General features: G+C 34.2%; 1 protein-coding gene across 1 annotated transcript in view; it reads left to right on the top strand.

Moving 5' to 3' along the window:
* Positions 1-307: 307 nt before the first annotated feature.
* Positions 308-13,444, top strand: part of SHOC1 (shortage in chiasmata 1) — a 55,294-nt gene continuing 42,157 nt past the window's right edge. The window contains exons 1-4 of the mRNA XM_049796124.1: positions 308-352; positions 3,340-3,469; positions 4,149-4,230; positions 10,149-10,339. Of these exons, the coding sequence (XP_049652081.1) occupies positions 308-352; positions 3,340-3,469; positions 4,149-4,230; positions 10,149-10,339 (448 nt within the window). The remainder of the gene's footprint in view (positions 353-3,339; positions 3,470-4,148; positions 4,231-10,148; positions 10,340-13,444) is intronic.

Genomic DNA, 13,444 nt, shown 5'->3' on the forward strand with positions numbered 1-13,444 from the left:
AACAAGAGGCATCGCTAAAAAAAAACCAAAGGCCCAGTTCCTTTGGATAAAAATCAATTGTCTGTGATCTGTAGTTAGTCTGTTACATCCCTCCAAAGGAATAATACTGAATGCCTTGAGTAGCATTCTTCTATAGGAAATTCAGTCCAAGGTGCATGTGCTGCCAGAAATTAGGAAGTTATTCTTGTTGAACCTTAATTTCAACCTCCTCTTTCAACATTTTTGCATGATATAGGAATTTTTTTAACTAATCCATAGTCTGTTTATCTTCTAGACAAATGGACTGTTGACAACATCACAAAACAAGATGTTTGCAGCTTTAAAGTATCACTCAACAGATTATTTATATGAGGTATAGTTTTATTTCTCTTAATATTCTGAAAGAAATATGGCAGTAACTGAAGAAAAGACTGAGTGCGCATTAAAAAGAGATAGAACTACTTTCTGAGGAATTCTGTTTCAGTGAGGTTGTTGTACTGCATTTGCTGGGGTAACATAATGAAGTGATTACAGCATTTTTTTAATAAAAAATTTAAGTACAATTTTTCCAAAACTGAAGAGCATCACACTTTTTTCAGTGTCTGTTGCGCTCATAATTGTGTTTTGTAGCCAGTTTCCTGCTTAGAGCTTTCTTTGGAGAGTGCACTGTGCTTTCTAATGCATAAAATTCAATTACTTACTTTTTTGGAGAACAAATCTAATTTTCTAGCTACTTTAATATGTATTATGATAGTGCCACACAACACTGTATTCCCTGCTGATAGCAGGGAAGAGTTTTTATAATGGTTTAGATTAAATTCATGGAGAGCAGGGTTTTTTTCACACTTAACAATGAATGTTTTGGCTTTATAGATGTTGATCAGTTAAGACAGAAACCTAAAATGAAGTCTTGTTTTCCCTACTGTCTACATCTGTGTGGTGCTACCAACCGCTTATCACTGAAGCAGACTGTCTTACTTAATTGAATTTTCTCTTATTTACATTTTCAAAGAAAAGCTATGAGCCAAATAAAAAACTTCTCTGGCAGAGTGGTGCTTTGCCAAGAGGGGACATTTCTAGTGTGTGAGCAGAAGAACGAGGTGGTGAGACATGATGAACCCCAGATACAATTTTTCCAGCTGCCCCATATAAATGTATCTTTGAAGAAAGGAGCCTTTTCAGTCATTAAAGACACAAGAGTTAGATTCCTCATGCTACTGAGTGTTGTAGGTGTGATTACAAAGTCATCTTAGAAGTTCAACATTCTCTTACGTTATAAACTGACAATAAATTCAAGCTGTATGGAACTATAAAAATGCACATAATATCTTTTGGTCAGAAGAAAAATTTGCAGAGAACTTTACATTTCCTTGAGAAACAGTGGTAAATATGTATTCATTAAATGCCATAGCCATTAATAATGGCCCTGAAAAACACTTTTATATATTTGAGAAAGGCAAGAAACGCTATGTTTTAGCAGCCTTTGTAAAGTGAACTAATTCAGCTTAACCTGTACACTTGGAACAAACTCATTTAAAATGTTCTGTAAAATGCACAATTTTCCTGTTTTAAGGCCATTATATGTATTTGTTCCACTTTACAAACACCAGTGATTGAAAACAATTTTAGCTATTAAACTAAAGTTAACCTCAGTAAAACTACATACTGGTGTTTAAAATTTATTTCTGATCTCTGCCATATTACTGCTTGTATTTACTTGTTCAGTAGTTTCTACTTAAACTCCAGCAGGTCATTCCTCTGTAACCTAAGAGTACTTTGAGAGCTGTTATGTCACAATCCTTACAGCTTGTTTTAAAGAAGAAAAAGGTTATCATCAGCTCTTTCTATTCCTGTGATCTCTACCAGGAACTTCAGTAGCTGTACTTTATTTTACGATAAATGGAGTTGTTTTAGCAGTAACTTCAATACAGATTACTTAAACTGGTGTATGGCCAGTAACATGCAGTAGACCTAGGTCCAGTTGCCTGTAGTTGCCTGTTTCTGCTGCCTTTGTTCAGTATTTGTAAAGGAGAAGATCACTGGGGAAACATTATGCTTTGACTTAGGCAAGGGGGAAAGCATTGAATCAGTATAGTGTTTATTGAGTTTTTACAAGAGCCTTCTAAAGAAAAGATGCTGTGATGGCAGTAGTTTTTTGCCTTTTTTGTTAAAATTAACTGGCATTTACAGAATTTTAACTATCCCACAGAGGGTTAAACTGAAATGGAAAAAGGATCTGTAATGGTAACCTCTCACAGAAATGACAATGTTTGTTCACATTGCTTCCCATGTCTTCTTTTTTTTTCCCTTGTCTTTCCTCCCCCTCCCCCTTCCACCTCCACCCGCCTTTTCTCTCTGCCTATTTAGGAAGGTTTGACAAATGCACCAATAGCACTGTTTTTCTGGTAGCAATCCAAGTCAGTGAACTATTTCTAGTTTGCCACCTGAGATGTCTAACAGTACAGGCTATAACTGGCTTGACAGCATGTGCTGAAATGGGTGGCCATTTCTAGGACCTGAAGGAACAGAGCTGAATTCAGGCAATGGACTTAGAACTAGAGAGAAGTTTCTAGTGTCATTCATGATGTTCTCCCACATTTCTGTAGCGAGTTGCCTTTTCCAATATGCCTTTTACACCCCAGAATTTTTGAGGACAACTTCTTTCTAAGCTTTAAACTTGTTAAATCCAAACCCCTATGTACGAATCATTTTTCTCTGCTTCCTAAACTCATTGTTTATTCTATGGTTCTGTGCTATTTATACAGTACTGCACGTGGCCTTTTGTGACAACTGTTAGTTTATTGAAGGTGGTCTTCAGTGAAGAGTTACTAAAGTTGCCACGTTGACTATTTAATTCTAGAATTCAGTTGATTACTACCATGCTCCCCTGTTGTTTTTATTGAAGATAAAAGGATTTATAGAGGGCTTTTGTTAGCTTATAATGTCACATGAAAGCTGAGAGGCTTTAGAATCTTATGAGCACTTAAAACAGCAACAGTAGGAATGATTTTAAATTGTTTCTGGTCAGCTTATATATGTGTCAGTTCAGGAGAACAATGAAAGTGTTAAGATAAGCACTTGTAATTGCACACGCAAGGTTTAGGTAAGTGTAGCTAAGCATATGTGCAGTTTTGCTTATGCAGAAGCATAGATTAAAAGTTAAATATCAGGTCAGGTAAATTCTAATATATTTTCTTAGCTTGGACTGTGTCAGTTTTAAAAAAAAAAATAAAGTTTGAATATAAAATACCATGTTCTAGTAGAAAACATTAGGAAACTGTGGGACTGTTTGAAGAGGTAGTGGACAAAAAGTAAAAGAATGGGAGTCCCATAATTTTATCATGTGCCTTTTTTGTGCAGAGCATGGCAAGGCAGAAGTTTTCCATATGGAGATTATCACTTTGCTTTCCTCCCTTTTTACATCAAGATGAAAAGTATCATCTCACTGGACTCTTTGCTGATGACAAGTATAGGAAGCCATGGACTAGAAGTAGGTTATATGGTTTAGTGGGTGTGGTTAATGGTTGGACTCAATGATCTTGAAGGTCTTTTCCAACCTAAATGATTCTATGATTCTGTGATTCTATATAGTCCTTAAATTTTAGTTTAGCTTTACTAGAGATTAAAGGAAAAGCTTGTGTTTGTGCATAATATGATAAGTCTGGTAAAAAAAAAAGAAAGAATTCTGGAAGCAGCAGTATGTCAGTTCATATAGCTCTTGAAGGTAGAACGTCTTCATTGCCTAAGTAGAAACAAATGGGTAATGGATTATTTATTTGCGTTTGACGCCATAAATAAGGGTGGTATTTGATTAGTTTGTAGAGATCTCTGGAAAACTTTATGTCTGGATATGGAAGAAAAGCAATGATCAGAGATAAGTAAAACACTAAATCTGATTAGCTGGGAGAGGTTTGAAAGATGATGCTGATGTTTTGAAATGTGGAAAAAAATGGGGATTTCCAAGCATAGAGGTAAAAATATGTATAAAAGTATTTGCATCTTTCTGGTGTATTTGCATTTACTTTTGCTAATGGAAAGTATTAAGCATTGTTTCTTCTTTCTGTCCTGTGTAAAGTTTGGTTATCCTCTGCAATGGTTTGATCAATACATAAAAATAAAAATTAATTTTAATATTTCTGTGTGATTCTTTTTCTCTCTTTTTGTCTCAGTTACTTCAACACAGAACATGATCAGTATTTCAGTATTGGATCAATGGAAGAAAAGTTTATCCATGGAGGATTTCCTTGAAAAGTCGGTAACCTTATCTTAAAAACCTATATGATTCCTTTGATATCATTCAGGTACTTTGTGAATCATAAGCTAATGATGATAACAGAATATGGAAATGTTTTCTGACAGTAGCAAGTCTACAGTGCGATGGAGCTGTGCAGTGTAGCAGACAGCTTAAAGATGGCTTTTTCACTAAAAGTAGTATTGTGTTTTTATGGTGTTCTCTGCTTCTTTATCTCATTTTTGTAATGGTTGTATAATCTATTTATGACATTGGAGAAAGTCTCTGAAATATGTGCATGATCATGAAAGTAAACCATGAGGACATTTCCCCCCCGCCCCCTCTAAGATAATTATCTCGCAACTGTAGATGAAGCTATTTGAAGAATGGTATTTATAAATCTTTTAAAAGGTAAAAAAGGCAGGTATAGAAAGTCAAACCTGCATTATAACAATTCAAGATAGATGTATTTATTTTAAAATTATACATATAAAGTCAAAATGTATCAGATTAAGTCTGAAATAGAGTTCATTTTAAAAACAGGTTTGCAACAGTCTTTACAGCACACATAAGACATGAAAGAAAATTATGGTTCTGCAAAACCAGTACATTGTGTGTATTTCTGCTCTCAAACAATTGTTAGTGTGAAAGAAATAAAGAAATTACATTTTTTGTTTTACAGGCCAGTCTAAAATCTGTGTTATATTCAAATCTGCATAAAAAGATGGTTGTGAAGAAAACTTGTAGTTGCAGAATTAAGTAATCATGTACAGAAACTGCCAGCGCCAAGCTTGCTGTTACCTTATAGTGGCACTCTTCTGTGATTTCACTGTGATACAGTCTTTAATTGCATTGGCATAACCCCTGCTCATTTATGGTACAGAAATAATCATGCTCATACAGTGGATCAGGGCTGTGCAATGAATGATGTGGCTGGTTGTGAAATTCTGCCTCTTCTAGGAATTGAGAGATGCTTTTCCTGTAGAAGTGGTACTGCATGAAAAGAAAGTGTGTACCTCTTCAAAAACATAGTTACTGCAGGAGAAAAAAAGTAGCATAAAAAACACATAATGGGAGGTTTTCTGGGAAAAAAAATCTTTACCCTTAATTTAAAAGGGCACTTAACTCTCTTGGCGTTCTTCTGTGTAATTCTTTGTTCATTAGTTAATAATCATAATAGACTCTGCAGAGGTTGTGTTTTCCCAGTATTAGGTAATTCCTGGAGCTTGGTAAGGAAGTTGAATGCTGCCTGGGGAACTGATTCTGGTTTTGGCTGTGTCAAAACTCCTGTGTGATTTTGGGCAAGTCATTTGAACCAAATCCTGTGCAGTTATCCACTGGATGTGCTCCTCTTATTTTCTGCCAGACCTAAAGAAGATAAGTGCTCATAACTGAAGCTGGTTGGAGGGTACTAGTGCTTTAACATGGAAAAATGCCATATACTTTGAAAGACTAGGGCTTTGATGTCTTAGATTGGCACCCACCATGAGCATCTTGGTTTTGTTCTAGAGAATGTAGATTATAATATTAGCATTTTTATGGAAGTCTTGTGAATATTAATGAGTTAGTTTTCTGTTTTTCTCACAATGCTATTGGAAATATCCAAGATAGTGTATTTGTGTTCAGCTTGGGTTTTGGCCATATGCTCAGTAGAAAAAATAACAGCACTGAACAATTTTCATTTTCACTCAGTCAACCAGAAGATTTGGAAAAAAAAAAATTGTTTATGATCACAGCTTTACCAGACACAGTACCCAGTAGGGCATAACATAGTGTCAGGTTTTAAACAGGGTCAAAATCCAGTTAAAAGTTTCCTAACATTTCAGTGACTTCCTTCATATCTTTCAACATTATTTTGATAGGGATTTTTAATATAAATTCCCCTTTTCTTTTTTTGAAAAAGAACAGAAAAGCAACAAGTAACTGGTAAATGTTCTCAGGTTGGCTCCTTTGGTTCCATAGTACTATTCTTTACATTCTGAACACAATAGTGAGACAAGTATTTTATCAGGCTTTGTAGGAGAATGGAGTGGGGTTTCCTTGTAATGCTTGCATTGCTCTCTTGAGTTGATGGGAAATGCGCTCTGTAGGCTAGCAGCCATTCTCATCTTGTCACTTCATGTATCTCTAGAGGTCAGATAACTAACAGGTGTTGGAGTGGCTAAGTTTTAGCTTTATAGGCCCTCCTTTGTATCTTGTCCTCAAGTGTGCAGTACTAAGTGAAGAAATATCTGACTACTTCTAAAAGTTTGGACCAGAAGCCCAAACTCTCCCCTAACATTTGAGTTATAAAGAAGGCACATTATGTGAAAGTTGGGGTGGTTTTAACTGCTGAACATAAAAAATGGAAAATTAAAAAAAAAATTTAAAGAACTCTTTTGCACAGATTCAGAAATTTCATTGTGCTATAGAAATAGCAAAATGAAAGTTAAAAAAATGTACTTATTTCTTTTGGTTGCCAAAACCAACCCCCAGATGTTATTTTGGAGACTTGCATTTGAATAGCTTAACTGGAATTGGACTAGATAACCTTCAGAGATGCCTTCTAACCTCAACTGTTTTGTGATTCTGTGATCCTGTGAACTGGAAGTATTTGATTATATTTTCAGGTTTTAATTCAGTCCAGCATCTGTCAATGTAACCAGTACACCACTGCATTTTTTAAAAAAACTATATAGATTTTGAGATTTTATGACAAAAAAGTGATTACAAAATGAATTGCATCTGAAATTATTCTGCCCTATAATGAGCTTGAACTATAGGTTTGGATTAATGCTGAAAACTGCACTGAAGAACAATTGAAATTACATTCAGCATCTTCATAAGACTAATATATGTAATATAATCATCTTTGCACCTTCAGAGAGTGATAAATGTTATGAGGATGCTGCAAAAACCATGCAAAGATATCACCCAAGACATTGTCTAGACCTATAACAGTAACAGAAAGAGAAATTCCCACAGAAGTTGTTATAAAGCCACAGTGTGGTTTAGATATCAACAGTGAGCAATTCAAGAGTCAGTTAGATGGCATCTCAAGGGATATTAGAAGAATGAAGACGTTTATTAGACAGAAGAGCATTTACTTTTACCTGTTGTTTTAGCACTTGTTAGTCATAACATCTAGATAAAGCTAAGGAAATTAGTGCATGTATTAGACTGCAGTTACAGAAAATTCGAGATTATTTCACTTAATGTATTTTAAAATGAACTGGGCTTAGTCTGCCTACCAGTGAAAAATTAATTAGAGTGAGATAGGAATTAGGGAGGAAGGAGTTAAACTTAGGTGAAGAGGATGTGTTTGTGCTTCAGGTTCTTCAAGTGCTTTGAATTCTGTTTAAGGTAAGTAAAGGGAACCTAAGTAACTCAGATATTTTAGGATAGTGGTTTCCCTCTGAGTAGGACTAAGCAGTAGTAATACACATAATTCCTCACAAGTCATTATAAGTATTCCTGGTGGGGAACGTAATATGCTGCCATGTACTTGCAAACCAAGACACACAAAAAAGAGATAGGAATGAGCAGTAAATATGGTAGGCGGTTTATTTTGTATATTTAAAACTTGTCCTACCTTAAATGTTTTTCGGTAGATATACTGTTAGTAAGGAACAGGGAGTGAATAGTGTAACAAGTAAATTTATAGATAAAACTAGTTTCTTTCTAATAGTCAAAATGACAGGTGACAGGAAATGAGCAAGAGGTTACAATCTTTCCAAAACAGGTTAGAAACAAGCATGACAATGTTTTGCTGTTGTCATTCACACCAATGGTAGGCATTTTTTCTGGAGTACAGTGTTCACTGCTGGGTATGGCTACATGAGAACTGTAGTCTTGGAGTTATACAAAAATGTATAACTGTCTAATTAAAAGATTCTACACTTAATTATGGTTTGGCATAATAATTATCAAAGTATGTACCAGATGTGCTGATATGAAATACAGTTGTAACTGTGTTCAGTTTGGATTGTATATCATAGGATTCAATACATTCTATTCTAAGACTCTGCTCAGAAGATGAATTTGTTCTGTTTTAACAGTAGACACAAGGTTTTACTACTAAGTAAGGGCTTTGTGTACATTTTTTATGTTTTTCTCTGTGTCTAAAAATTTAGGTAACTAGATTAGAAGAGGTGGTATTTTGACATAAGCTTGTCAGCTTGGGTTTGTGGGGTTTTTTTGTTAAAAGTTCTTCATGTAAGACACTGAGGAGTGTAAGTGTGAATGACTGATCAAAGAGGTAAGTGAAGTGGACTGATATGTTAGGGAAAACTGATTCAAAGTGCCAGGGAGCCTAATATCTCCTTGGAGAGGCTGAGAAACAAAGAGGACAAGAAACAAGTGGGACAAAAACACTGAGTTGGGGAAAAGCACTGAGGAGACACAGACTGCCTAGGCAGGGGGGAGAGGACACCTGGCAGGAAAGGAGGTAAGAAAGTGAGTCTATAATTCCTAGAAACTGCCAAATTACTTAATTGGATAAATCCCCTTACTAGCTTTAGTACATACACTTAGTTGCCATATTTATTTTGATGATGGGACTCAACTGTCCATATTTCAAACATACTGCTGAAAGTTTTACTTCATATCATAAAGAACTAATTGAAGCTAAATAACATTAAATCTAATGTAGTAACTTCTGTGTTCAAAACACTATACAAGCATAGCTATATGACTTGAACATACGTTTGTTTCCATACGTAGTCTGTCATTTAAAATATTTACTGTTTTCCAGAGCAGCCTCACTAAGGCCTTGACTCTGGAAAAGGATGGGTCAGGTAGCCTTAAATCAGCAACTCACTTAGGCATGATCTATCTATAAAACTATAGGGAAACTCAGTGAGGTTGGCCCATATGTACCTTGGCACAGTTTTCTAAGGTTTGTGGATTTTCAAAGGCTTATGCCATGTCAAAGTTTAGACATTAATTATTATCAATACTGCATAGTTACTGCTTGTGAACTATACTACTTGTAGTTTCAAAATTAACTTTTGAGCTATACTAAAAAATGTTGTACAATAGTTGTTTTTTAAAGATGTGTAGTAGAAATTCCTCTCTGTTGCTGCCTAAATGTGAAGGTCTATACTGAAATTCAGAGGTGCACTCATATACTGATTCTGTTTATGAGATTTACCTCCAGATGGCTAGCAAATAGCAAGACTGTGTAATGCAAAGGATTATTAAAAAACTGAATAAAACAATAGGATGCACAGCTGAGAATTCAGTTGTCTGAAATTAGAACATTAAGTTCAATAAGTATAGATGAGCAGAAAATTCGGGTTTTTCAGAAATGTCAGCACTCATCAGTCAGAGTCAGTTTATTGTTCCAGTCAATTTATATGCATAACATAGCATTAACATAGCCATATTTTAATTAGCAATTACAAATGTTTTGTCTGGATGCATAATTAGCTCAGGACTATGATTTTATTTTTTTTCTGTAGTCAAATGAGTTTGCTATTTATTTGGCAAGCAGGTTTTTTTCTGACAAGTAATAGTACTATTGAGATTAGTATCAAAAGTGATGGGAAAATGAAGTAGGTTTGTTTCTTCATTTATCCTGTCTTTTCCCTACTGCAGTTATGTGAACTTTCTGCATGATTTTTGAAACATGACTATACATTTAACCCAGCAGCAAATTTTTGTCATAAATGTTATGACATCAATAGGTTAATGCTTTTTTCTAGCCATTATCTTTTTGTTCAATTTAATGCTGGGGATAAACTTAAAGGGCCTTTTCTTGGGGAAGAATTAAACATGTAATTTGACTGTGGATCTAGCAAATTGTGATAACTCTGTAACTTCTGATCTTCTTCAGTGAATACGGTAATTATCAAAGTTCTTAGAGTATCTTTTTGAGTTGATTCACTGAAAAGTCAGGGAAGTTAGGACAGTGCTTTTACATCCACTTAAGTAACAGACATTTTTTTCTGCTTTTTAGGAAACCTATCGCCTCTGTAGAGTTCTGTATTAGTAATGGATTGATAGAAGTTATTCCAAGTTCAAATCCCTGCTCTCAGACTGACATAGAAGGACCTCTTTTACTTACAAAAAATGTTTTTAAGGAAGAATGCACACAAGACAAATATTTGAAGACTGACTATGCCACTGAATTTAAAGAACAATGGCAAGGTAAAGTGTTTAATTCACTGTTTTCTAACTTTTTGTGGAGTCAGCTTGTTAACTTCCACAATTTCTTGTGCATGATCCATAGACATTGAAGAGATCATTTGGGTGATTGCAGCCTTTGCAATTGCAGAAGTTATAACCACTGAAGAGAGATTTGTTCCCCAGAAAAGCAAGGCTTGTCTTAACAGTTCAAGATAGATGCAAGCCAAAAGAAGTTTCAGGCTGATCAAATGTATAGCAGAAGGTGACAAAAAGCATCACAAGAAGTAGATCTTATCCGACATTGGTCAAAATGCTAATGAACCATTGTACCTCAATAAAATTAGGTCCTCATGGCATGTTCTTTTACCATGTCAGGGAGAGAAAGAAGTAAGCAGTTCCTGCTTTGTTGCTGGGATGAAGATAGTTCAAATTGGGTAGTGTTCCTATGTATTTTCTGAAATTTTCTCATTAGTAGCGCCCTCATAATTATAATAAATTATAACCACAGAAAGCAAAATGTTGAGAAAGTGTTGGATTCAGCTGTATTACGACTTATTATTCTGAACTATCAGGTTTATTTTTTCAGTACAGGTTTTTTAATATATATCTGTCAATTATATTACTTTACAAAAGGAAAGTAATATAATCAAGTACTAAGAGCTTTTTTCCACAGTCCCAGGAAGGAGGCAGGTGGTTCTTGATACAATATTGTACAAGATAACATTTACTGGGAACATAGTATCAACAATGCAAGCCTGTTACAGTTAATAATTGAAAGACAGTAATCTTAGTTCATCTGATTAAGTAATTACCTGATTTTTTTTTCTCAAAGTTAAGTGGCATATGGCAGAAGGCTTCAATAATTAATAAAGGTCTCTATAGTGTGTGCTTACAAAGAGAATAAAAATAATTCAGATGCTTTCCTATGTCTTAGCTATTACTTTCTTAGGAACAATCAAGAGAGCTAAATTTCCATAGACAGGAGTCTGAAAGAAAAAAAAAGTATAAATTTCATAAAACATTTTATATTTTTTGACGTTTCAGATTATTATCGTGCTTAAACAAACATAAATAGGCAAGCTAAATAGACTGGATTTTTTTTTCTTTTAATGGGAGAACATTAAATTATTCACTATACTGGTGACTCATTTATTGAATTAGCAGATCAATAATTATCTTTCAGCGTAACCGATGTGTTACTGCCAACACTTTTTCTAACTTTCTTTTTGCATTAAAGAAGGAAATACTGGCAAAAGTCTATTGACTTCTGAGGGAAATATTAATTCTAATATTTTTAAAAACTGCCATTCAGAAAGATTTGCAAGCTATTTTGTGTCATTGAGAACCTGTTAATTAATGCCAGCTAGTCAGCTTACAGCACAAAACTGACTAGGTTACACTAAAGGCATGAAGATACATACAGAGAGTGCGAAAACGTCGAAATTTACTGAGTGATAAAAACAATTAGCAGTGGAATATTATGGGTGATATGACATAATTATCTAACCTGTATTGAAAGAAAATAAGAAAAAACATGATCTAGGATTTGAAATGATCATTTGAAACCTGTTTTTTTCCAATAGAAGAAGGTTATATTTGACTTCTAAATGGCTTGTTTTATTACTGCAGGAATTCTTTTCTACCACCTTGTGCATGTTAAAATATTTCGTGGTTGTTTCTTTTAATGTAACCCTCTTATTTCATTCAGAGAACAAAAACAATTTCTTCAGTCATTTCACTTTTTGAGGTGTAATATAAGAAATAACACGTATAATACTTACTAAGAGCTGTAGTATTTAAAGGTTCTTGTTTAAAGCAAAAAAGTTTCCAATAAGTTTGTGCAGTTTAGTGCAATAGGTTATGCACACATTTAAAATGTGACTGTAGCAGTAGAAAATGGTAAGAAAGTTAAAACCTGTGAAATATGAAGCACATTGAATGGAAAAGTTAAAAACTTATTTTGGTTCAGTCAATAACTGTAGAGTTGTAACCTTCTTCACAATTACATTAGATTTATATTAGATTACAAACAAATTTTCAATATTTAGGATGCTGTTAATAGCCTTTCTGTTATGAGAAAGACCTCACCGTGGAGTGAAAACCATCTTTGTACCATTAAGCTGAAGAGCACTAATTTACACTAGTAAATACCTACACTAGTAGATATCACCGGCAGTGAAATCCGCATTCAAACCTGAACTGTATATTTACTCCCTGACTGATAAAGAACTTGAGCACATGCTTAAGCCTATTAAAGTTCTTTTCTTAAGTGCTTTAATGGTCAGATATTATTTAATCAAAGAAAGTGATGATACTGCATTCAAGTTACAATTCTGAAAAATAAGCATACTAAAAAATGTGGAACTGCACTTCCTAAAATCACAAAGTGGCAACTCATTCAGTTTTCTATGGATTTCAAACCCTGGCATTTGTGAATTTCAGATTCTACCTATTGCTTCAGTTTTAAAATTCTGTATTAGGAAAGCAGTTATGTATGCAATTACATGTGTTCCACTTTCGGAGGGCACTTCAGTAAATGCATAAGTGCATTCTTGCATAGGCATGCTTTCCTGAGGTAGGGAGTAAGAGGTTAAAATATGTTAAAATTAACAAAGAAATGCACTAATTAAAATATTTGTATCTCATTAGAATAATGAGATTAATTGAAAAAAACTTTTTTCATACACTTTAAGTACTACAGCCACTTATAATAAAAAGATACAATACAAATGAATATAATAAAAAATAATAAAAACTATAGCTAAATTAGGATAATAAATGCAAATAAAGGGCAAAGTTGTGCCTTATTTGACCTGATTTAGTGTTAGGATATTAGGAGTTATCCTGCTTTCTTTGAATTAACAAAAATTAAATGAGTTATTATTTGAGGACAGCACAATAAAGTTTATGTCATTGAAGCAGTCTTTATTTTCTGATTGATTTTAGCACCTAATTTTGCAACCACTATTTGCCTGAATATTGAGGTGCTTCCTACTTTGTTTTCCTGATTGCCTGAAGAAAAGGAAGAATAGATCAGGGATTTTGTAAATTGTATCAGAAGAGATGTCAATTTTTTCACTAGAGGTACTTTTAAGCTTTGTAGGCAACTAGAAGCTTTAGTAGACT

This window comes from Accipiter gentilis, chromosome Z (genome assembly GCF_929443795.1).
Source record: "Accipiter gentilis chromosome Z, bAccGen1.1, whole genome shotgun sequence".
NCBI lineage: Eukaryota > Metazoa > Chordata > Aves > Accipitriformes > Accipitridae > Astur > Astur gentilis.